The sequence below is a fragment of the Rhamphochromis sp. 'chilingali' genome, assembly GCF_963969265.1.
Source record: "Rhamphochromis sp. 'chilingali' genome assembly, chromosome: 20".
Taxonomy (NCBI): Eukaryota; Metazoa; Chordata; class Actinopteri; order Cichliformes; family Cichlidae; genus Rhamphochromis; species Rhamphochromis sp. 'chilingali'.
This window is the reverse complement of record NC_137947.1, coordinates 20,236,557-20,263,275: the sequence shown is the minus strand read 5'-3', so window position 1 is coordinate 20,263,275 and position 26,719 is coordinate 20,236,557. Positions and strand designations below refer to the sequence as shown.

The 26,719-nt window shown below is 40.5% G+C and overlaps 1 protein-coding gene across 2 annotated transcripts; it reads right to left on the bottom strand.

The window, feature by feature from the left end:
* Positions 1-629: 629 nt before the first annotated feature.
* Positions 630-26,299, bottom strand: LOC308387927 (protein FAM53B-like). Of its 2 annotated transcripts, XM_080868323.1 has the most exons (6): positions 26,140-26,279; positions 24,867-24,997; positions 15,014-15,272; positions 12,254-12,308; positions 9,367-10,199; positions 630-1,838 (listed from the first exon to the last, which is right to left on the bottom strand). In XM_080868323.1, the coding sequence occupies exons 3-6, from the start codon at positions 15,092-15,094 to the stop codon at positions 1,500-1,502; spliced, it is 1,308 nt and encodes a 435-aa protein (XP_080724449.1). In that variant the 5' UTR covers positions 15,095-15,272; positions 24,867-24,997; positions 26,140-26,279; the 3' UTR covers positions 630-1,499. The 2 variants fall into 2 exon arrangements, with proteins under 2 accessions (XP_080724449.1, XP_080724448.1); XM_080868322.1 differs by lacking the exon at positions 24,867-24,997 and having other exon boundaries at positions 26,140-26,299.
* Positions 26,300-26,719: the final 420 nt, after the last annotated feature.

Here is a 26,719-nt window from a genome sequence, read left to right as displayed (position 1 = left end):
ATAACAATGATGATGATGAGACAAGACTCAAATTTAATCTTAATAGATTAAATGGAGGCAAGTCTTATTAAGGTGACGGTGCTGTGAGCTTAGTTCAGAAGCTTGAACAGAAATGATAGGAAATCCCAGAGTGGAAGAACCCTGTCCGGTCTACATGTCTGGCTCCCCACACATTTTCTCCTGACATCACCTCTGTCCAGTGCAGGGTTACTGGACAGGAATATTCCATTGCTAGATATCCTGCCATTTTGTCTGGGAACTGCACACAACCAATATAATTTTCTTTGTTTTGTTTTTAAACCCGACTTGCTGTATTCTTCAATAGCCTAGGTAGCCACTGTACAGAGAAAATTTTTTACAGAGAAACGATTTGGTGCATAATCATGTTATGTACCTGCGGGTATTCAAAACAATACAAGCTGAGTGAGCTTCAATGAAATGGCTCTGAAATGTTATGCAGGAAACGACTGCGTGTGGGTATGGCTTCTAAAGATTATCTGGAAACTTTGCAGCGTGTTCAGACTTTTGATCTGTCTGGGTGAAAGCTATCTTTTACAGAAATCTTGATTACCACTGAGCAATCATTACAAAATTACAAACTCAAATTAAACCAGACAAGTGAGTGCAGGATGTACGTTTATTTCATATTCATTCTTATAGAACAAAGACCTTATATTCTTAATCCTGCACAAACAGCTCATTAAAAAAAAAAAAACCTGTTACTTAGAAAAATATACACTGATGTTAGAACTGACAATTTGAGATTCAGTGTTTAATTCAAAAAATACAATTTGTCTATTTGGGTCAGAAAAGGTGGCTTCGATTGAGGCAAGTTTCTTGAAGAGAACTGAGACAGCAAGCATCCAGAAGAAGGCACTTTACATTTTCTGAACTCCACATAAAGCTTATTGAGCCTACATTCAGCAAAAAAAACAAATCAGATTTTCACGTGTGCACAAAAGATGAAGAGGAAGGCCAAGGGTAAGTCTGTCTTTGCCTCTTTCTGTGTCACCCCATTGTTGATGCCCTCCACTTTCTCTGGAAAAACAAATTTGAGCTAAATATAAGAGAGCCCAGCTACTGCTACAGTACTACAAACTTAAGGTTAGCTGACTTTGGAAAGGTCATCAGGTTAAAAGACAGCGGGGGGCTGAGACACTTATTTAAGACAAACCCTCAATTTCCCACTCCTGAGTTAAGCTGAATATCTGATCCAACCCCCCCCCAAAAAAACAAACAAACAACAAAACAAAAAAACCAACACAAAACAAACTAAGGTTACTGCTTTTTAAACAAACAGTAAGAATGTTCAAGGCAAAGGTGTCATTAAAGAAGCCAGCCATTAGCAACATATGCAATGCTTCATCATATGTATCACCATCCTTGTCTTTTCAAAGCCTTTCCCTTACAAAATTAGCTATTATTTTTCCTCATATTTATCTTAATAGTCATTTCTCTATAACAGTCCAGACACAGTCTTAAAATCGTCGATGCAAAGTTTAGTTTCTTTCGATCTGTTCAAGATCCAGCTCTCCCCCAAGCTGAAAAATGTCCCTCTGTGTCCCACAGTCACCCTTCCAGAGGGTGCGTTTACCATCTTCGATGCCTACAGGAGACCCAGGCCGTGAGTCCACACTACAAGCGGAGTCGCTATCCTCGTAAGATGAATCTGCTTCCTCGTCATCTCCTATCACTTCCTGCCATGACTCTAGTCCCAGCTCAGACACGCCTGTGAAGTCTGAATCCGGTTGGTCGATTAAGTCCAAGGTGGGCGGGGACAAGACTGACTGGCAGTTGTCGCTAGATGAAAATCCAGGGCAGCTTAAGCTTTGTAAAGTCTGAAAAAACAAGAAAGAAAAAGAAAAGACCATGTTAGTCTGGACATTTTTGCACACGTTCACATCATGGCCTCTTTCTGATGAAGAGCTACAGAAGTCAAAGACTATGTCAGGGAGCTCAGAGTTTCCCAGAATGTCAGTTTGAGATTGGGTTTCAGTTGGGCATCTTAAAAGCCGGCTTTCCCTTTCACTGATGGCATGTGAACATGTAAACATGCAAAAACACCAGTACACGCACAAGGCATTGAAGAGTATACACAGAACGCTAACCCTCTGGTTTGTTTGAGCAAAACACTGAAATGAGCACCAAACCACTAAATGTATCTCGTGTCAAACTGTGCTCTAGGCTTATTTATCACTGGAAACCACTTTGAAACACATACCTAACCCAACCCTGTATGGTAAAAGACATTTCTTATGTCAGTCATTGTTGTTCACAGTTGTTATGATGTTTTGTAGCTCACACTAGGGAGTGCCAGGGACAATCTGGATGTGAACAATTGCCTGCGTTTTTGCTCTCAAAACTTGACCTTAAAGAGACTCAATTCACAAAGGCTCCTGGTTTGCTTTCATGCTCTCTTTCCACCCTGAATTCCTCTCTGCAACAAAGAAAGGCAGCCGTGCAGCACAGTGAAGGGGTTAATGATCTCTGGAGTGCCCTCAGCAGCAGATGTTGGAGGCATGGAGGTGAATAGAGATGAGGTTTTCTCTATAAAGCCCAGGCTTTCATGACAGACACCTCTAATGTTCCCTAGCATGTGTTGAGACATTGCCTTTCCTTTTACAATGAGCTTGGAGACACCCTTTCTCAAATCTCATTTTAGCAGGCTTGCCGTTTCCCCGTCCAAGAGAAAACTATAACATAGGGTGAGGCTGGCTAAGTTTAAGGTTAGCTCACTTTTCAGGATTAACTTTACATGCAAGTACCTCAAACACACCATGCTTCAACTGAAAGCGCTTGAGGTGATCATGTGAGGAGTGGGAAGCCTTTGCTGTAGTTACCCCACTGGAGTGGAAAAGGGGATTTCAGAGCTCTTGCTCTCTCAGTTCAACCCCTGGTATTACCCCACTACTAATTATCACAGCAGAGGAGGAGACGAAAGCAAGAGAGAAAGGAGGTGGAGAGGCTGTCTCTATACAATATGCTTTCTATAAAATCTACTGAGCCTGACTGGGATTTGGGTGGGTGTGGTGGTAGGCTGGGGGAGCAGGGTTAAATTTCTGCTGTGTACCCAGCTTTGCCAGATGAAAAACACCCATGTACACACACAAATCACTATTACCACACACATGGGCTCGCTACCCTGGACCTGTCATATCTCATATTACCCACTGCCATTACCAGGAATCTAACCATACACAGACGAAAACCACTTTAAAGTTATTATCCTCAAATGTCCTATTTAGAAACACACTTCATTTAAGGTTGGAGAACCACAATAAAATTTTTAAAAGAATATAAGAGCAGATTTCTACTTTTAGTCAAAAATGATTAATCAAGCACAAACAAAGCTACTGGAAAAAAGTGTAAAATAAAACTACAACAAAAACTGAAGCATGAGTTTGAAAGATTTTAAACTCTACACATCTCGTCCTAATCCACAGAAAATACTATGCAGCAGATTTTAAAGACTATGACTAATAAAGTGAACTTCTGGAGTCTTGGTGATGTGCTCCTTTCAGTTTTCAGTTCTTGCTGATTTGGCAAGTGCATTTAAATAGCATGGGTCTGGGACATCTGTTCTGTAAAATAAAATGCACATTGACCAGAAGCAGAAATACAAAAGAGGAATTATTGGGCCTGTTAATCTTATAGTCAAAAACTTTGGACTGACAGGGTAGGCAATATCATGTTATTTTAGTAAAGAAATTAATAAATAAGGACAAAGAAAACAACAGTGTCATCTAAACAGATAATTTAAAAGGATAATTAGTATTCCCATGATGATATAAATTTCTGTAATACTCAAAAGTAGAAATACCAGTCAATAATGCAGCTCAATCATTGACGTGTATTACTCTGTTTCACTCAAATGACTTCTCTATCACTGATAATTTGACCAAGAGCACCCTACATTCCAGCTCCAGCTACAACATGTGCAGTACTGTGCAAAAGTCTTGGGCCAGCCTTTTTAAAGTTTTTCTTTAGACACTGGCTGCATTTTCACTCATTTCTTGGTACTTCTTAAGCCACTTAACATTGACCTATAAATCACTCAAGCATAAAAAAAAAGGCACCCACTACATAGGATGAACCTATGTTATGCCTACATGTAATAGATAACTTAGGAAACAATCGATTTTACATTGTATTTTTAGACATTCCCCAGAGCCCAGAACAAAACAAAAGACAGTCAAAATCCAAAGAAGAGCTTTGAATGTCCTTCACGATGCCAGGAGACATTTTCCTGAAGTATACTTAAATACATTCCAAGAAAGCTTGCCTAAATGGTAAATGGCCTGTATTTATATAGCGCTTTACTAGTCCCTAAGGACCCCAAAGCGCTTTACATATCCAGTCATCCACATTCACACACACATTCACACACTGGTGATGGCAAGCTACATTGTAGCCACAGCCACCCTGGGGCGCACTGACAGAGGCGAGGCTGCCGGACACTGGCGCCACCGGGCCCTCTGAACACCACCAGTAGGCAACGGGTGAAGTGTCTTGCCCAAGGACACAACGACCGAGACTGTCCAAGCCGGGGCTCGAATCGGCAACCTTCCGATTACAAGGCGAACTCCCAACTCTTGAGCCACGATCGCCCCAAGTGAGTTCAAGCTTTTTTGAAGAATAAAGGTACACTTCTTTGTATGTTTTCACATGTTAAAAAAACCCCCAAGCAAACAAAAAAAGAATTTTTTTTTTACATTTTCTTAAGAAAATATAGAGAAATGAAAGGTGGCTCAAGACTTTTGCACAGCACTGTATACATGCCTCTGCAAAACTCAGCATAGTCCCAAGCAGTACCATGTTTTAACCATACAACTTCATCAATGCTGCCATACACATTAAGGGAAATGAGAGCATGGTTTTCAGTTATATCTGACACATCAGGTCTACCACAGCCACGCATGCCTTCCAGCAAGTCATGTTTGAATGTTGAATAGAAAAAGTGAACAAGACATGAGATCCACTGGATTGGTTTATACCTTTTTTGTTTTTACGTTTAATATTCACCAAAATCCTATAAGAACACATATTTTAGAGCTAAGTGGTGTTTTCATAGAGAGTGTAGATTATTTTATACCGTGATCTACACAACAATGGCTTGGACTGTAAGGATGTTATTTAGAGCATGGGTTCAAAAGGCAGCTGCTGTCGAAGAAGCACAAGCACATGCCAGGAGGTTAGGCAAATACCCTCCTGATGATTTGGGTAAACAACTAAAATCACCGAGCTAAATGCTATGCAAAGGCCCTGTTGTGAACCAAACTACAACCACAATCACACATATAGTACACTACTGGGAGGTGCAGGTACTTTACATTGCATTCACTGTGCAACTTCAGATTATTAGTATACGAGTCGATAGTGTTTCTTTGGTTTAGCTCTGTGCCGAAATTAGGTCACATAAACATTCAGAGACACACTGGTCTGAGGATGACATGCAATCAGACCTCCAGCGACAAACAACTGTGAAGCAAAAGAGAGGACAAGGAGGTGCAAGCAAAGACAGGAGACTATAACAGACATTCACGCACACAGTCTTTGTTTTGGTGTGTGTATTCATCTACTATTTTACTCCTCTGCAGACAGAATGCCTGGCTTATTCATGCAAATGCCCAGAGGTAAAATGATGATAAAAGACTAAAGTGTTGGGCTGTCAGATGTTGAAAAAGTGTAGGCGATAATAATGTGTGACTACAGACTAATGTTCGGCGATGCTCTACAATGCACATTTATGACAAGTCACAACATGTCATTATACCCGGTGAGAGCTGCACCTCAAGACGCCTACCTAGGTGTTCCCACAAGCATGCAGGGCTCAGTTATGATCATCATGTCTGCCATCCAAGGAATGAAGTGTGTGTGATGGAAGAAGGAGGGGAAGACCAGAGCAGCTTGAACTTGGGCCAGGAGAAAGAAAATATTAATAGGGAGGGATACAAGTTTGTGTACACACACACACACACACACACAGGACAAAAATGGACAATAGCCCAGCTGAAGTTAACTGACCAGGCTGGACTTAAGCACACAGCTTCCTCAAATTCACTGTGCAAGAAGTGTCAACAATCATTCAGTGAAGGACATGGAGTTTGCTATGCCCAATAGCCAGTCCATTAAAAAACAACAAACAAAAAAACAATCCCCCAAAAAAGACAATGACAGGCCAAGGTGGAAGGGCAGGCAGAGATAACTTATCTACATGGCTGACTGGGAGGACATTCAAGGAATTTTGGGGGTGGCTGCATGTAAATCCCCACGGTAGTCAAGTTATAGCTTATTAGCATGACATGCATCCCCAGAATTCACACCCGCCTTCATTGACGTGGTCGAGGAATCTAAAGGCCAAATTACACCATGTTCCACTAACTCACACTGAGGGCTTGTTGACCACCATGATCCTTCACTCGGCGAGTCTCTGGCGCACGTTCCATAGAAAATTAATCAAACAACACCTGTCTGTATCCACTGCAGTTCAGACAAATGTCACAGTTTCCTGCCCCATCTACAACATGTTTGCTATTCTTTTAATCAATGTTAGACAGTATTACTCAAAACACACCTACAGTGAAAAAAAAAAAAAAAATCTACTGTTTACGTAGGTATGAAAAGTAATAATGTTGTCATTAGGCTCACCCAGTTCTTGAGAAAGAGTGGGAGGAATTGTGTGTGCGTAACCAGGGAAAAAAAACAAAAAACTGCCACTTCAATGACACAGAGGCCAGTTAAGAAGTCTTGTGATGCTCAAATATATAACATCAGAAGAAAGATCACATTAAATAACTGATTTCCAATCAGAGTTGGTGAAATCTATTATATTCCCAACCCTGGCAGTACTTTGCATGTTCTATCCTCTGTAGATCAGACACAGGTTGTAACCAGCCCTAGTTTTCCACATTAACACTTCCTTTTCCAGACAGTCTGCCAGCTGGGATCTTTTTCTTTCCCTAGGCTCTCACAAAGGTCAACCACTTTTGGTAACAACAATGTCAATCTCCAGCGGTATCTTCTTTGTGCTTTTGGTTTATTAAATTTAGATTGAGATATTACAACGCTGCTTGTTTAAGTTCCTGGCCACACTTGACCTGGTTTAGTTATTGACATCAAGTCTCAATAACAGGAAAAGAAAATGAAGCAAGGGAGCACGTATTAATCATACTATCTTTGTTGTATGCAATGCTTTACTGGTAACTTTCCCGAGGTGTGCATGAGGATGAGAATTTAAACATGGTTACAGTAGATCTGAAATGACCCATCTAACCTGTACGACCGGACTCCTTTCATCAACATGCACTCATGCAACTCGACTCAAACCCCCGAAAAAAGTGAAAACATTTTTTGACCCACTAACCTTTGAGAATAGATCATTTGCTGACAATAATCTGTAACTGGCAGAGTAATGGCAATGACTAATGGCAAGTCGAGTTTAGGGCTGTGCGATATGACCAAAATCTCATATCCCAATATAAGACATCTATCGCCCGATAACGATATAAAATCACAAAAATTTAACATTTTCTTTAAATTCTGTGAATCTCTGGAAGCTCGACTTGCGTGAAGTGATTCCAGCTGGGCGTCGTGTACCTGGAGTCGAGTTTTTAACTGATGCGTGAAAATATATATTTTTAGACATAAGTTGTAACGGCTGCAGTTTTCTTTATGAGTATTTATTACACAGCGTGCTGCAGGGAAAAGCCTGTTCTAACGTTTGAGTCCAATCTATTTTTTAGCACCTGACGGTTCTTTTTTTGCTTCTTACCCGTCAATACTCTGCATACTATTTCACGTGATTCCGTTTATTTTGAAAAGTCTCAACAGGATCTTGAGCTTTATTGTGAAAAATATGTTTATGCGGAAAATAAACAAGCAGACACGCTAACGACAACGCATAAAAACAGGCGCTTGTCCGTCCGTAGTGTGGTTATATTAAATATAAGAGAAAAAGAGAACTTTAGGAAATGAATATAGCCACTACAGTGACCATCAAAACGCTGAAAAAAATATTGCTGTAAACAGTTTATTTTGCGACACCACGAAACAAACTATAGCGTAAAATGAAACGATAGACGTTTTTATATCGTCATCCGATATATATCGTTATATCGAACAGCCCTAGTCGAGTTAATGTAAAACTGGCTCCATGTGTGTGTTTGTGGATTCATTCTTTATATGTTGCATGCCTAATTTTTCCCCTCTTAGAAGCTGGCAATACAAGGGGAAACATGTTTGCTAGGCTCCATTACCCATGCCTTGTTAATCCAACCCTGGCTAGGTCCTAAGTATGACTGGCTGGGAACTAATATTATTTCCAGAAAGGAAAAGGGGGGTATATGGATGAACTGATGATAACTTTCTAGTAAGAGACAGGAAAATTACAATATTTTCCTGAAACAAGGTACTGTGAAGGATGATTTTTGAGTATCAAATGACTTAAGTGATCAGGAAAGGATGGGTAAATAGGACAATGTGTAAAATTCCCAGAGCATTCACATAAATAATGAGCTGAATGTGATACAAGAATCAGATCAAGATCTTTCAGGGCACTAGAAAAAAAGAAGAAACAAAGCTCTGCCAAATATCAAAAGAGTTCATGTCATTAAAATACTTCTCTGGATCTATTTTGGGTTTGGGTTTACTCTCTGGCTGTTGCACTGTTTCCTCTGACCTTACAAAAGAACAAAAACTCTTGACATTGGGAAATCCATCCAGAGCTCTGTGCATCCAAATATACGCATAATTCACTGCCGCTTTTTCTGACAGGTAGAAATATTGGGTAGGAGTTGCAGAGAGGAAGCAAATAAATGGTGAGAAGTCCAACCTTTGGATGGACTTGTTTACCCAACAGAGTTAATGAAATTATAAACCCGAGAGGGCCTTGCTAGAGAGTGGTTCAAGGCAGCGTGACTGAACATGAGGAATGCTTTCTTAGTAAGCACCGCTCCCTAAGCTAGAGGGAGGAAAGCCTGAGATCACTTAGCCTCGAAGCCTCGGACTGACGACGCAGAAAACTTAATACAGTTTAATTTAATACACTCCCTGATCAAACTCTGAGAGAAAGAGACAGACTTAGTTTTGTTTGAAGATGTCTTGAACTTCCCTTTAGTCTAAGAACAAAAAAGCATTTGTCTGTGTTGTAAGTGCATCTGGTTCAGGATTAAAGTGAATGCAACAGAGCGCATTTTCCAGCATTAAAGCAAGATTAGAAATAAGCTGATACTCATTTGTGTGCAATCAGCAAACACATGTAATATTAAACTCTGAAATTAGTCAAATTCCAATTGAATGCATTCAAATCAATGAATATGTAAGTGCTTGTCTGTGCAGGTCAACATATGTTCAACATTTCCAGCTAACCTGAGTCATCTTTGTCAGGTCCAGGGAGGGCCGCTGCTCCTGAGCATCTTCTGGTCTCCTGCGCTTCATGCCGACCTTTTTCTCATTTAGCACACAGGGCTGAGACCTGCTCCGAGACAAACACCCCTTTCCCCTGGCTCTCTGGCTAGCTCGTCTCCCCAGCTCTGGGGTGGAGTCTGAAGAGCTGGTCTCCGATGCCTCTTCCCTCTGGTGTTCTGGCAGGCTGATCTGCTCATGGGAAAGTGAGAGAGGCCTGAGGAAGACGTGATTTTGGGAGTGGTGATGATGTGTGGCAAGAGAGGTAGGGGAGACTGGAGAGGCAGTGAATTGAGGGTGGAGAGGCAGCGGCTGGTTGAAGAATGGCAGGTCCTGGATTCCATCAAAAGTGATGCTGGAGTGTGAGGGCAAACTAAAGCTGGAGCTACGCTGCATGGTGGGAAAATGGCTTCCCCCACCTCTGACACTCCCTCCACTGTGGCACCTTCGTTTCTCAACCGTTGTCCATACTCGGGACCCTTGGGGCCTCCAAGATGAGCGGAAGCCAGTGAATTCTTCAGAGAGTGACAGAGAGCGACACTGACGTTTGCTTGGGGGTGCCGTAGGAGTTTGGCTGGTAGCCGTAGTGGTGTAGTGTGCAGTGGCGGATACGGCGTGAGTGCTGTTGCAGAGACTCAGATCTCTTATCAGGCTGGTGATTGCTGTGGTGCTGCCTGGTTCCTTGGCACAGTGGCTGTTGTGATCAGGCGTCACATCCCATAGAGGAGTACCAGACTGGCATGGAGCTCTCTGCTGGATGGCACAGCTTCGCCCCATATCCAACCATCTATCTGCCTCTGTAATAGGGAAAACATAAAAGCCTCACACTAATTGACCTCAACAGCAGCCCTTCTGACACATCTTTATCTGTGCGGCAAGCAATATTAAGCAAAAACTGCATTTGTTAACTAGAGCATGATGAATTCTAGCAGCAATATCTGGAAGGATAATTTAGTACTTAACAACAAAGACACAAAGAAACACACAAGCAGAAATAAGCTTAAGGCAAAGAGGATTGGTTGGTGTAAGAACAAACTGTTTGGAAGAATAAAGGGAGATTATTGTCTGCTTACTGCAATGGTGAGCTATTAGACTAAGAAGAAAGAAACAGCTAAGTAGAAACAACAACAACAACAACAACAACAACAAAAAAAAGAAATCATGAGCTTTGGAGAATTACAAAAAAGGGGTGGGAGGTTGTTTGTCTTAACATGATTGAGAAGGTTATGCCTAGAGGAAATAAAACTACCAGTTGAACAGTTCAAACCAGTGCTGCTCCTCAGTAACTGTAATGAAAGCTGGACTGAAAATTCCCAATAATGTTGAAAGAAAAAAAAATAGTCAAAAAAGTCATTTTCTGGAAAAAAATAAAATAAAATCTGTGCATTCAAAGATGGAAATGTTTTAAAAGTCTTAAAAAGTTGGCTGCCCACCCCCCAAAAAGTCACAATGCTCAGTATAACACACTACATGCCGAGTAGGTCTCAACAAGATCACTGCCTGTCTGCTTGTTTTTCACATAAACAGCTGCAGGACATGCAGTGAAACCTCAGCTGTGAGTTCTTACTGGCACATTACTGTTTCCGAGCATGAGAAACACATTTCTGCCTCCATTACTTTTAGAGTTAAATATGCAAATAAATAAATAATACTGTGGTTTAAAACACCAACACACACACACACACAAACAAAACAAAAAACACACAAAAAAAACCCAGATTACAATAAATTCTCTTCCTCAGCTTGAACCAGCTCACTCCACTGACTGCTATGTTGGCCATTTTTTTAAGTTTCCAGCAGTAACATTCCTGACTATTTAAAACTTGGACATGCAAGAACGTTGATTCCAAAAACATGAACTGCACATTATGACAAGAATCAGCCAGTGAAACAGTTGGGCAGTCACTCCCATTAGTCAAGTGGTTAGTAGGATATGCGTCAAAGCAGTATGAATTTCCAGCTGTCTCACCATCGGGACAAAAGAGTTTTGTGGAGGATAATACACCTACAGTAAAGTGTGGCTAAGTTCGACTCTATTGAAGCTTTTGTCAAAAAGAGCCCCTTGCTGATCCAAAAACCATCCTTTTGGATGCTTGCCTCCAATTCTGGCACGCTCTCTCCCAGACTACTGGACGGAAATCATTGTTTTGGCTGGACAAACAATGTACGGGGGCTACAGTGACGACCTGACAGGAATGTTAGGAAAACAACTGGACAAAAGGAGAAAGGGATGAACTTCAAAAGGCCACCATTTGAAAGCAAAAGACAAAGTGGTTGAACTAACAAAACACGCTAGCCAATTTTAATGTCAGGATTAACAGTGGAAAAATCTTTACCCAAAAGAAAGAGGGGGGGAAAAAAAGGAAGAAAAAAAAGAGGGCAGTGGGAGATAGCTGGCCTTGTATTGACAGTAGTATTTCTTTTAACACAGAGGATAATTACACAAACACAGCTAAAGGGAAATTGTTGACATAGGCAGCAGAATATTCAATTACAGTTCACTCCCATGAGAGTGCTGTGCAACGTTGTGTGGAGGCAGGTGCACTCTGATCATGAGTGGGGGATGAGTGACAGATGGAAAAGGGAGAAGTGAGTGATCGAGTGTGGCAGGAGATAAACAACAAGACAACTGCAATCGCTGATTTTGATACTTCAACTTATTGGGGAATTAAAGGCGACAATTACTTGTGTTATATCAGTTGTGAAATGTTTTTTAACAAATAATCAGCCACTGCTTTTTTCCAGATGTTAAATGCAGAGCACAGAGGGATGGCGTTTAATAAATGGAAGCAGGAGCAAAGGGGGAAAGACAAACAGAAAGACATAACGAGTGATAATGAAGATAACTCACCTACGGTTCCACGGGAGAGGAGGGTGGTCCCTCTGCTCATGGTGGGGACCTCACACTGTTGAGGGCACAGGCGAACATAAAGCAAAAGTCAAGAACAAAAGCCAAGGAACAAAAGTTCAGCCCTCAAATCAAATGAGAAGACTGATTTGTCTTCATTTTGAGGTCAGGATTATTTACACGCTGCTGCCAAACGACCAGTGTGAAATAGCCAAAGATCTGCGTCAACCAAAGCCAATGCAAATGGTTACTTACTTTAAGCTTACTGTTTACTTTTTATGGTCTGCGAGTTTACCGTTTTGGTTCACAGCAACAACTAGCTCATACTCAGCAACTAGCGGGTGACTAAAGAATTAGATACATTTCTGAAGAGGAGGCGGAGAATAAGCAGTGCACAAAAGAGTGAACATTAGACTCCATGAATAAAGACTCCAAATGAATGCTAATTTGCTCCATTCTTGCTGAATATGTAGGGTGTTTCCCAACAAGCTTACTAAACAAAAAACTGCACTAATTTACGCTTCATAATAATTTACGCTTGTATATAAATTTTAATACATTTTTGTAAGACTTGCGCATTTAAATAGTTTCTAATGTTAAAGCTAGTTAAGTCTCAAGTCCTTTGACATCATAGTAAATTACAGTTACACCTACCCAAGCTAGCTAGCTAGCACAAGCAGCTTAACACACCATCGCTGCTATTGTTGCTACTTAAAACTCAAGGATTCAAGAGTGTAGTCCATTATCCAGTGGGTGAATTACACTCTTTTGGACTGGTTTTACACTTTCACTTTTGTCAGAGCTGGAAACTACTTCCTAAAGATTATCCTTTAACTCACTGCAAGGTGCATGAAATACCTTCAAGGACAGCTGGACAATGATTTTACAATACAAAAGAACGTTTAGCTAAATTTTGTAACGCACCTGTTTTATTTCTTGGGTTTAAGGTACAAAGGCTATTAGGGGAGTATAAAACAGTTTTGCCTACACCCACTTATCTTTTAATCAGACACCCATCCATCCCATAGTTAATTTCTTACAAGAGGGTGTTGGCTATCTGCACACAGAACAAAAAAGAAAATGCCACATTTCACTGCAGTGACTCGCCTTGAGGTTATTATAACAAAACAAAAAAAAAAAAGTTTTCTAAGATACCAAGCCTAGAACTCAAAATAAAGGCTATTGTGCCATAGGAGACGATCAAATGACAGAATTGGTACACTAAACCCCCAGGCCTTTAACGTGAGCAGCTGATGAGTGCAAAGGTAGCAGTGAAAAACCTCTGTCCATAAGCCTTTTTGATTTTTTTTTTTTAATTATGCATGCGATTACATTTACAGCATATTATATAAGACTTACATCAGTCTCTGAGGTTTAACAAAAGAAAAACATTTAAGACTTGTTGGGCCCAAGAAAATAATTCCTGGACGTTTCAGAACAAATCATATTGATGTTAAACGTGTCAAGAAATGTTTGTGATCCTTCACCATCCAAGCGCTTGAAGGAGTGTTGAGATTTTGTAGATTAAAAACTGCATATAAGCAGCATGATAAAAGCGGGAAAGTGAAAACTACTCTCCCGTGCTTGTCTGAATGGAGTAGTGAGATAAAAATAAAATGTAAATAACCCCTATTTTACTTTGAGAAGTGAAACCTAGGTGCTGGTTAAAAAAAACAAAAAGTGAAATAATTCTCAGGGGTGACACACCAAAAATAACATTTTGACTGAAATTTTAAAAAAGCTCTTTTTTGTTCCATACGTTGCTTTTTTTAAAGTTTTAGTCACACAGATCATTCACTAAAGAATAACGTTTATTCTCCTGACTGGCTCGCTGGAGGCCACTGACCTTTGTTGAGTGTAATCAGTCGCAAAGAGTATGCTGTACCAAAAACTTGCTTGCTTGAATATTGCCACAGTCACCTGTAGTTCTGATGTAAAGTGCAAACACTCTACATTTTCACTGCTGCTTGGTGGTGAGTTAAAAAGTGCTGCAGCCTGTAAAATAAAAGTTGAGCCTTACCGCTCAAACTAACAAATTTCAAAAGGCACAGCTTTTATACTGAAAGCAAATATCACCATTTTGCATCACACTTTTCACCATTTCACTACCGCTCAGAGTAGTTGGTGAGTGCTACGGGGGGGGGGGCGGCTGCAACAATCTGGGAGGAGGTTTTCAGTGCAGCATTCTTCTTCGCAACCAATTTCACCAACTGACAGCAAGCAACCTCCTGCAACCACTTGCCAACTGGCTGGAGAATACACATTTTTCCCAAGCAACCAGTGATTAGCAGGGGATTGTTAACCGGTCTCAGGAAGTGAAACTCTTGACATTTAGAATGTCTTTTGCAAGACTGTCTTGGCACAGGCAACATTAAACAACCATTTTTTTCAACTAGTAGGAAAAAGCTCCTGAAGAAACCCTCTTGTTGTGAGCCAATAGCTATAACCACTGATCCACCATGCATTGACATTTTGGAATGATTTTGAACCAGTTCCCTTTATTTTATTAGGGAACTGGTTCCTTCTTGTTCTAGGCTAACACATCCTAGAACTCTTTGTCTTCAAGGGACAATTATAAAGCTCACACTGAACGTCTCATCTGAGTAAGAGAACCTCAAAAGTGAAAATGTATCTATCATATTAATGACAGTTAAAGACATCTAAAATCCTTTAGTGAACAACTTATCGTGGTCTAACATGCTTGTGGGTACACTACCTACAAGCTTGCCTTGTGTTAAAGTCAAAACGTAAAGTTTCTCTCACCAGCCGTCGCTCGATGCTCTTGGACGTTACATCATTGGCAGCCTTCTTCTTTTCCAGTGTTTGTGAGAAAACAATCACCATGGTAGCAAGTAGCTCTGCTCCAGTCTGTTCAGGTGCAGAAAAAGGCCACAGGCAGCCATCTTATACGAGAGCAGAGGGCAGACAGTGCATTTGGGCAAAAAGCAGAGGAAGATTTCCCATTTGAAGAGCAGTACTTGTGAAGGTGGTGGAGGTAGGTCTCTCAAATGTCAGCCAATCTCTGTATTCATGGAAAAAAAGGGAAATAAAAACATTACTAATTTAATTAAAGTGCAAAGGATGTTTCTGGCTACAAGACATGGGCAAGAAGCAGGGCCTAAATAAAGCTCAGGTTTAAGCATAGCCATAACAATCAATAGTGTGCCAAATCTGGCTTCTTAACCCCAATTGTGGCTGCTTTAACTTGTTCTGTGCCATTCTCATTAAGATTTTTCACAAACACAAAAAGCATGGCATGTGCATTTTTGTCTTAAAACGTGTCTTGAGAGAAAGGTTTCTCACAAATACAAACAGGTTGCCTTTTTAATCAATCTGTGAGGTGATAACTGTCATTCACAGATAAATCACTTCAATATCTACATTCCTCACTGCTTTAACTAACATACCCATAACAGTGATTGAAAGGGGCACGGTTGAATGCGATACATGTTTGCTATATGCACACCTTAAGTTTTTCCATTCAGCATTTAAAATCCGAAAACGTACAGCAACTTCAGTCATCGATATAGATCCACACACTACATACACACACCTATCAACCTACTAGCTTTAAAAGAAAATGTGCTGATATATGTTAAACTGCTTCCTCATCCCTGTGGATAACAGAACATTTGGCCTGTCAGCAATATTACCCTGAACACAGGGGAATCTAAACATGTTGTAACAGAAGGCTAGCTTTAGCTAATTCAGGAAAAGACATTACTCACGTCACATGACTACAGATGTGGCTAGAAACCACGAACAGAAAAGAAGCATATATGGAGCTGCGGTTAACTCAAAGACTGCCTGCACCCACACATAGCAAAGCCCAGACAGAAGCTGCTTCGGTAAACACAGCCGTTAAAAGCTTTATATGTATGGCAGATGGTCTATATCTTTTTTTTTTTTGGGACAAACATGCCTTGTCACATCTGCTCAACTCAGCCTTTCTGATGTTTTTCAATGCATGTGAATGACTATGGCGGAGGATGGGCAAGTTCAGTTATGCTTTCTTTAATAAAAGTAGCTGCAGTGACTTTGGACTCCGTCATTTACCAACCACCAAACACACTGACAGTATCCAATTAGAGAGTACCAGCATAGTTCAGATCCCCAATCAACTGCTGGCTAATGACAGCTTTTGACTCCGGAGCAACACATGAGGCTAATGGATCTTCCAGGCCTACTATGCTATCCTGCCCATGAAACGTGGTTTTGTGTTAAGTAAGGGTTGTTGCACTTACACAAGATGCTTTAGGGAGAAGTGTGCACCACTGAAAAAAAACTGACTTCTGTAGAGGAAAAAAAACAAAACAAAAACAACAACAACATGGATCGATAAAAAGTGTTTTGTTTTTTTAAACCAGTCTAGTCATGTCTTCTGACTTAACAATGTCATCTCTGTCCCTTTTCTTGTTTCCAGCCCCATGACTACATAAAGACTAAGTAAATAAATGTTTCATGTAGGCCTGCCTGAAACCAAAAGCCGGCATATGACTCCCATTATCTGCATTCATTTCAGAGAGTCGGTGGAGCACAACCGGGCCTCCACAGGCAAGAGAAGGTGGTACTGTTAGTGGGAGTAAAAAGTAAAGAGTATGTTCTTCATAATCAGTTTTGCAGATTACTCTACTGATTAGAAGTGACTCTGAGTAATGGGTGGGGCAATGTATTGCAGTGTGTGTGTGTGTATGTGTGTGTTAATCAGAATAAGGGTCGAGGAGCGTGACGGCTGTGTGTAAAGGTTGTTATATTGTGCCGTTTGACTGATGCAGGTAGGAAGCGTGACTTGTCCGATCAAGGCTGAAACAGCATCTCCACACTGAGAACAAGAGCTAGCTGTGCATGTGTTTCTGTACATGCATGTCTGCTTATGCTAACCTGCACTTGTGTGTGTAGTGACTGGCAAGCAGGGTCATGGGAGAGGGCAGACCGAGTGTGAATTCAAGCCTGGAGCCATGCTTATTTAATGAACCGACTTCTCATGATGGGGAAACCAGAGCTTAATGGGCTGTGTAGAGCACTTGTGCAGAGCCATTTTCAGATCCGATCAGACTTTTGCTCTTCAAAACAAGAGTCCTTTCTGGCTACATCACACTGTTTGAAAAGCCTTTTTGTTTGACTAGATGTCAGTCCTAACAAAAACCCAGGAAATTATCAGTTCATCTGAGGTTTGATGAGTCCCTGTTACACACCACTGAGAGAAGAATTAAATATCATTTTTACAACTTTGGTCTTCAAAGATTATAAAAACAATCATTACTGTGTTTTTATATATCCAGCACAACATCAACCTTTTTCCTGTCTTGCCTCCCTGAAAACAAAAGCATTGTTCACCAAGCACTGGTGAAATGACAGGTAAGGTTGGATCATCTGAAAAATACCATCTTAAGAGAAGTTGGTTTTATCCTACGGATAATATGTCGTTGTGAAAGCAATCTTAAAGGGCCGCAGACGGACCTGTTTCACTCATGTGCTTGCCTCATGGTGCAAAGATAAAATCTGTGGGGCCATAAATGAACACCTCAAAGGCCTGCCTAGTTGTGACAATACTGCAGGGTAGTGGAACCTGTACTGTGGGCTGAGTGATTTGTGATAGTGAGGGTTGTACCCCACCCCTGAGGAAGGAAATGCACTGTTGAGGAAATCTACTGCTCAGTAAATTTGTGTTTCCACAGTAACTGAACAATTGTTAAATAGCTGTGATTATGATTTATGATCAAACAGCCTGACATTACACTATCAATTTTACTAAGCTTTAAGTTAAATATGTTTCATAAAGCCAGACAAAATCTCACAAACTCAGCTGCATGTCCCACACAGAAAAATGTCGTTTTTGTTATCATAAGTCAGGCTGATCATCAAACAAAGCAAGTGACTTAAATGACGATTTATCTCATCCTTTACAGTTAAGATACCAGGGAAGACATTGTGGATACTAAATGAGGCGTAAAACTGAAACTGGAAGAGCTACTTCTCCCTTCATTAGAGTCTCATATTACGATGAATGTGATGGGACAGGTGCTTTTTTTTAACTTAATACTTTTAGTATACTAATTACTTTTTTTTTATAGCTCAACAGTACAAAACAGTGAACACTACACAAAGCACCGACTGATTTAGTCAAAGACTTCCACTTGCTATAGATCAGGGGTGGGCAACTCCAGGCCTCGAGGGCCAGTGTCCTGCAAGCTTTAGATGTGTCCTTGATCCAACACAGCTGATTCAAATGGCTAAATTACCTCTTCAACATGTCTTATAATTCTCCAGAGGCCTGGTAATGAACTAATCATTTGATTCAGGTTTGTTGACCCAGGGTGATATCTAAAACCTGCAGGACACCGGCCCTCGAGGCCTGGAGTTGCCCACCCCTGCTATAGATCAACTTGCGATACTGCTTTGCCTGTCAAGGATAAAATGACTGAGGTTCATCAATTGTTTTGTCAGATCCCATCTCAGCCCTATTTGATTCAAATAAAGGAAATCTTTCCCAATAAATCTCAAATATATATGATATTTGCTGAGTCGTAACTTATCGAACTAACAAAACTTTGACCATAAGTGGGTTCAAATCCACTGGTACTTCAAGAACTGATTTGTGTATGCTGGGATGCAGAAAGCAGCTCTTGGCTCACAATAGTTAGTGACTCAGGAGGGCACAAGAAAGAGCAGCTAAGATAATGTGGCTCTTTGCCCAGGCTGTGATTTGTACAGGCAGATAAACAGAACCCTATTTGCGCCCCCCCTAAAGTTCTGTAACGGGGTGTTTGGTGTCCATCACTAATTGGCTCTGGTTGCTGCATACTTGTGTGGAGTGCGTCTGGTGTCAGGACTTTGATCAGTTGCTGTACTTTGAGGAAACCAGTTCAATTGGCACTAATGAAATGTTGAAGCCCAAATATTCAAAATATGGCATGGCTGGAAAGCCTCGGCAGATCATATTCTTGTTTTGATAAGATTAAATTAAATTACTGTCACAGTTTTCCTTAATCAAAGTGGCACTAAATGTCAGAAAAGGCTAGACGCTGACACCTGTTTTAAATAGTTCAGATGTCCATGAGAAACTAAATGAAAGCCTTAAAAAGAATAAAGGAGGCTTTCTTTTGTGAAAGCCTAAGATGTCCATTGTTAATTCAGGGTGAACACACAGCGACCCCTCTCTTGGATAATGTGGTCGAGGTTGTAAAAATGGTCTGGGAGGTCAAGACATACCATTGAATCTTTTGGCTATCACCCTAGTACCGTCTACTCCTTCAAAGGTACATAAACACTGAAAAGCTTATTCAGTGAAACTTTATGTATTTTAAGTAGTCAAGTTTTTTGGAGATTACCCTGAATGCTTCTCTCATGACAGTGACCATTAATCTCTGCATGAATACAGCCTTGAAGCTCCAATTTAAGTTGCTGTTACTCTTAACAACAGATCTACAATAGAAATAAGAGCAGTAAACATGAACCCCAAAGCTTTCTTTAGAATTAACTTGCAAGTCCAGTTAATACTGGTCTTCTTATCTCAACTATGTTGGCATGAAGACACTAACATAATTCACATAAGCAAGCACACTTCCCTTTGCACTGCAGGAGTTCTACTTCCCTTGTGGTCACATGACATGCCACTGCTGAATTGGGTGTGGAACATACTGACTTCATTACTAAATACATGAAAGGAGAAAGCCCCAAGTGATATCCACAGAGCATTGTGGCAACGAGTTAACTTCACATACACATATTCTACCATCATTTCACATTAACATTTATTTAATCATAGATTTACAGCCTGAGAGCGGATAGGTTATCTACTATATGTTAGGTAAAATTGTCAAAGTTTTTGTTTTGGGTTTTTTTCCCACAAAAATGAATCTCTGATACTTCCTGGGGTAGTTTCACTCTGACTTTAGACACAAAACAGTTGCTAGGTAGTACACTGTTTCTAGGATTTAATAGGTAGCCATAGCAGCCAAGCACACAACAGAAGACAACAATGACAACTGGTGATGTGAAAAAGGCAGATGTCACCCATCTAGTGAATAATAATGTCTGGACAGCTCATCAGTCTTTATCAGTAAATCTGTTTGTCATAGGAAACTGGACTATTGAGCAAGGCCAGTTTACTAAGGTGAAGCACTGTGACATGTAACCCGCAAACACACCACACTCTTTCTATTTAGGGTAGCCTTAAATTTATTAGGGGTTGACCTCTGTTTCTTAGACTAGGGTTTAGTTAACCGAAAGCTTAAGGAGCTTGACAGGCATAGGATCAGGTGTTTGAGTAGGTACCACACTAATTATACTGTCCTCTCCAACTGACCCAGCAATCCTTGCTTTTCTGCCTGTAGTTTCTTCCATTTTCTGTTCTGTACACACTAGAGCTCTAATCCATTAGGGGTACATTACATACACCAGAGGCTCCAGTTCTGCTAGCAATCCCAAGCAATTGCTTAGCTCAATAGGAGGGGCCATTCCTATGCTGTATAAACAAGTGATGTTATACTTACTGTCAGTACCAATGACCTAATAAGTACCCTATATAGTAGATTTTTAAAGATCAATATAATAACTCTAGTTTGAATGAGAAAAAAAACAACAAATTACTAAATTACTAGACACATACACCCCCCCTTCCAATCCAAACTCCACATTGTCTAATGAAAAGAATACAAATCCAAAAATTCAACACGCTTGAAAATGAACAGTCTTTGACTAGTGCTATTACACGAGATTTTTAACAGTAGTCAAAGCATAAGTCATCAATGACTCAAAGTCAATCTGAAAAACTGTCAGAGAGATGTGGCTACTGTATCATAGTTTAGCAATGCTAACCAAATTCTAACAACCATGCTTATTAGAAAAAGAGAGATCGCATGCTTCTGGCAGAGCAGCAGTCATCTTCAGTCTAACACATAATATTATCATGTATACTGTAATCACTAAAATGATAGAGCTCGTAATTTACAAATACATTTTCTTAAAACCAGTTGATTTCTATATAGTGTCGTCAGCATGTAAGTAGTCCATGAAAGTGTTGTATAGAGCCAGTGGCCCATGGTGCTGCAGCCGATATGAGGTTAAAAGCGCTTCTGTTGTTATGTGAAGCACAATGGTGTCAAATCAAACAAATGAAGATGATTTCGTGACAGCAGTGACTGGAGAAGCAGGAGGAATTGCTTCCTCACTGACATTAAATACGGCACTAGTGGTAAGTTAGAAAAGCTTTGTGGTGAAGTGTGCAGTCCAAATGAGCACAAAAGGCATTTGTGTAAATGCCAAACTGTGTACATCAAGGTTGAAAAATAAACTTTTATAATATTCATATGTAATGGTATGTTAATTAGCCATAAGCTTTCGCATACTCATGCTTATTAACATAAAGATATACAGTAGGTCTGCTGTTATATGCAAGAGGAGTCTAAGCAGAAGGGCTCTACAAAACAACAATTACACTGACTTTGTGTATGAAGCCGCCATGCAAAACAGTGCTGCACATACCATCATGAGAGATGGAGGCCGTTTAGCCATGCGGCCCTGTTGAAGCCAAGTTCCACCGATAGTTTCTAAAATATGTTGGCAGCACTGAGTAATTAATCAATTACTTTCTGCTGCTCTATTACATACATTTTTTGGAGATGTGGGTGAGTTTTTAGTGAGTATCGGTGGGAGAATTTCAGAACAAAAACTATGAGCAGCATTCCATCAGCCCATTCATTCATTCATGAGGGGGCTCAGCTCACCATATGGACCCTCTGACTGCTCAGCATAATGTGTACCAGGAATGTAAAACAGATATTTGAAAATCCCACTGAAGATGTGTCATTTTAAGTTTTTTTTCATTGAAATAACCACATACAGTAAATGTTGGACTCATGAGTCCTATGTTAAGCAGCACTGAATAGGAAGAAGACATATTATCGATTTAAAACACATCTGTTAGTTTCAACAGTGATGACTGGGAATAATTTAAACAAGCCATTTCACATTCAAATTGTGAGCTGCGCTGTTTGAACTCATCTTTGTTGAAAAACGAAAGCAAATCAAATTGGTGCTGGAATAAAGTAAACTGCTACTGTGTAAAGGTCAAGATAATGTCCGTAGACAAAGCTTTTACATTTCCTAGTTGGACCAGGAGCTTTCTTTGCATAGTAATACACAGTAGAATTCCAATCAGTCTCTGACTTAAGACTCTCAATTGTAATACTTCAGTTACATCTCCATTTACAACATCTTAATAATACCGTTTGTTATTTGGCAGTTAATAAGCTCATCTGATTCAAGTAATCTAATATGTTACACAGCAAGCTACTTGTTGAGCTTCTGTGTAATGACATGCAGGTGCATGTAAAACAAGTATGTAAAACAGAGTCCATCCCAAATACTGAGAACCAACATGCTGTACAACTCCGGGGGGGGCGAGAGTATGACTTTAGATTACCAATCAATAATAATGTTAGTGCAAGGCTAGTCATGAGAAGCCAGTGTGACCAGACAACCCTGTTTGTGAAAGGATGTAACACATTAAGTGTCACATTAGTATATATCAAAAAAATGATTGTCATTATTAATTAGAGTCCTAATACTTGAAAGAGGAAGTTAGATGCTTAGATTTTGTCACAACTGTGGAAAACAGGTTCTAAAAATACATCAGATAAGGCTGTCTGTACACTAACAGAAGCTTTCAGTTCTCTCTGTCTGTTTTTTTATTAAATAAATAAAGAACTCATTTGGGAGATTCCTTCATCAGGCTGGATCTACGGTAAAGAACGGCACGAATGAGACTGGAGTTATGCTTTGGCTCATATTGTAAGGAAAAGCCAATCCAAAGCAGTCGAGGAAAATAAACAGAAGAATGCCAACCGCTGCCATTCATAAGTGTGGTGTTATGATGACACAAGGCAACACAAGAGAAAATATTGGCTCACCTGGGATTTGGGGTTTTCCAGAAGAATACAGGTTATGCACATGCACACAACATATGCAAATGACTAAAATAAATAAAGACATACTTATTTGAGAGTCAAACACGGTGTGGGCATCCTTTCTTTCCCTTTTTTAAATAATTCCTCACTATCGCCACATAAAGACTAGAGCAGAGTGTTCATTGGAGCATTTCTATTGCATCCCAGAATGCTTTTCATCTTTAAGTAGAGTCTGGTGCCTGTCTTGGGGGGTTGGGGGAGTGCTTCTCTGGTGTATGTGAGAATGCCTCTTTTCTTTTCTTTTCAGCTGCTGGTCTGTGGCTCTGTGGGCGATTTGACGCCAGACTTACAAATCCATCATGTTAATGAGGAAGGAATAAACAAAACAAGGAATATTGACAATGAAACAAATACATTGACAGAGTCAAATAACCGAGGTATTTGTTTTTAACTTCTTTAAGACTAAATGGGGAGGTGGGGTGAGTTTAAATGTGTCTGAAGCCACAGCAATTATGACTGCAGGTCACAGAGAAGAAAGGGAAGCTTCTGAAATGAATAAAGAGTACTATGGTGGCAGAGACAGCCATGGCTAACAATCCTTTTCTGGTAGGTTTGCATAATGCCTTGGGTCAGGGAACAAGGGAGGGAAAGAGAGCAACAGTGGAGCAGTAGTGGAACAGAAAGACAAATAACAGTCAAAAACAGGAGAAATAGCATGATTAATAAATGCAAAAAAGGCAAAAAGCAAAGGACAGAGAGGGGTGAAAGTGGCAGCATGTGCGTCAGCGTGTGGACTGAGTGAGAGTTGTTCACACAGACGGAGAATGGGCCAGTGGCTTGCTCAGCACACAGGCACACAGCTGCCCACTGACAGAATAGAGTTCTAATAGGGCCTTTTTTCTGCAACACAAAGACCTTGCAAATGTGTGCGTCTTAAGCACACACTGGAGTGCAGAGCAATCCCCTTTAAAAACCCACCGCCCTTAATTGCCTCCATATATTATGTTTCTAGTATGTCCAAAACAAGCCTACAGATGAACAATACCAGAGCTGTTGTTGAGCACAATTGCAGTACACTAAGTACAAAAAGCGATCGCCAGGAACTGTGATGAAAATGTGTAAACTGCTTCCTTCGCAACGCGAGGAGTGTTTTCACTTTTTTGGAAAAAGTCCTATGGATTGACTTGTTTCAATATGCCTGCTTAGCCAGTAGCAACATTTCCAAACGTGTTAGAAGTTAAATAAAACAGCCAAAGTAACATATAGAAGACAACAGATTGCTTTTGTTTTCTGGACCTTTGCGGACCTCTGGCACCAGGACAGATCACTTCCACCCTGCTCCTAGTCAGACATAATAATTCGCAAGAGCAAACAGCACATTTGCAGATTCACAAACTTGTTCACACCAAGCTGAAAGGTTCCAGCAATTGTTTATTTTGGAAATCAAGGCATTTTGTAGTGATCAAAATCTTCCCCAACCTGGAAAAGTAGATAAGAAGTACTCAGAACAGGTTACATCGAAGTCAAACCCGCATTTGTGAAACACCTCTATCAGCATGCCAATAGTCACTAGAGTTGACAGGTGATTAAATCTGCCCAAGCACTCTGCTTCACTTCCAATCTGAACATCAGCTAACCTTTGCAATTGCGAAGACATTTCATTTTCTGCAAATATGCGTCCATTAACGTTTAGTTTACCAACCAACCTAGCCAGTCAAGGATGACCTCTTGCTTCTGTGTCCCTGTGAAAATTCCCAGATATTTCCAATTAATGTACCCTCATACCAAACCAGTTCTTCAGGGTATTGTGTTGATGGTGTCCACAAAGCTCAGCCAGCTGTGGTTAGAATCGGAAAGGGCAAAACATAAGCACCAAAACATAAGCGCCAACACTTCCTAACCCACAAAGGAAACAAAGATGACAAATAAGCAGTTTAGTGCTCTGCTGCCACTGTGCCCTATATTCAGAGTCCTCGTTTACAGTTTGAGCCTAAAACAAAACAGAGGCCTCATAGCTATGCCAGCGGATAACAAACCTAAATTATAATTGTTCTTATCAGCATCTTATCAGTTCTTATCATGTAGGTTTCAGTTTCATATATGCATAACATCATAGTCTTAGTTTATAATGCATTCATCTCTGTCACGTAGTCATAAGAACAGTGTACATTTTGGTTGAACTTCAAGGATTCAGCCTTATATATTAGCTGATAAAACAGAATTGAAATTGAGGAAGAATAAAGTGGCCAATAGTTTCGGGCTCCTCAACCTAAAAAAAGTACCTACTCTGATGCTCAGGGAAAAAAAAAGCACAAGATTTAGTAATTTCAGATTCCTCTCTGAAAAGAGAACAAAAACCTAAATGTGCGGTGGAGATTGGTGCGACTTGTGCAGCCAAGCCTTATGACTCAAAGCACTAAAGCTTCTCTTAACATCATCTCATGGGTTGTGGTGAGGAACTGTGTGTCAATGCTGCAAAGCAACCACACTGCCTCTCCACCTACAGGTACTGTGTAGTTTACAGCAGTCTCAGATTCACTGCATTGCCTGACAGATGAAGGGGGAGTTTGCAGCCTCAAAGAGCTTGCTGCCTGCGTGAAGCCCCTAAACCTCAAAACGGGTTATTATGCGGGGACATTTATAGCAGCACCAGGTCGGTCATGTAGATTATTTTATATACATATATTTATTTAGAAGCTCCATAGGAACTGAGTGCAGAACAATTAAGTTGCAGTCACCCAAAAAGAGTTTAACACGCCACATTGTTATTTTTTATTTTTATATGAACAAAAAAGGTTTATACTCTTTTAAGAAATTCATCCCACAAAAAGCCATTTATGTTTTCTTAAAGTACGTGTCCTTAAAGTAACCTAACAAGTTATATGGGGAAACCCAGCAAGAACAGAGTAAACTTCAGAGCAGTGAAAGAAACAAAGAAAAAGACGTTCAATGCATACAATTTAACTAGCGTGCTACTACCTGGCTAGCAGAGGCTCTTTCGAGGTTAGGTCATCTTCAACAAACGGAAAGCGAAAAAGAAAAAGTTTATCGCAGTTGCAGCCGCCAGTTCAGCGTCCTCAGCGTAGGACCAAGCAAGACTGCAAGCAGCTGAGAGCTGAGCTTCTGCCTTCAGCATTGATTGTAACAATATCCGCGTACACATGCAGTTCAAGTCAGCGGGGGGAGAGACGAGCAACAAGGTAACCGGCTACCAAACTAATGCGGACACGGGGACACCGGGTTGTTGTGCAGTGTTCTCGTAAAGTTATAATTATTATCCAGCAACACTAAAAGTCTTTAATATGTCAACACACAAGGGGCGAAGTTTTATTCACCACTTGCACCCCCACCCTTTTCGAGTTGGTACGTTCCAGTGCCCTCGGGCATTTACAATACTCGTGGTCATTTTTTATTACTATGCAGCCCGTTTCATTGATGTTGAGTAGATAAATGAGTGTTGACGAGTCAAAATAAGCAAAGATAAACAACTCAACTAAAAGTTGCTACCGGACCCATGCGTTTTGCCTAAAACAACGAGACGTGTCGTCACGTAATAACG

Coding starts and splice junctions, on each gene's coding strand:
- LOC308387927 (XM_080868322.1), bottom strand. CDS start 15,094: ATGGTGATTGTTTTCTCACAAACACTGGAAAAGAAGAAGGCTGCCAAT. Junction 12,309..15,013: donor AGAGCATCGAGCGACGGCTG/GTGAGAGAAACT, acceptor TGCCCTCAACAG/TGTGAGGTCCCCACCATGAG. Junction 10,200..12,253: donor CCTCTCCCGTGGAACCGTAG/GTGAGTTATCTT, acceptor TCCCTATTACAG/AGGCAGATAGATGGTTGGAT.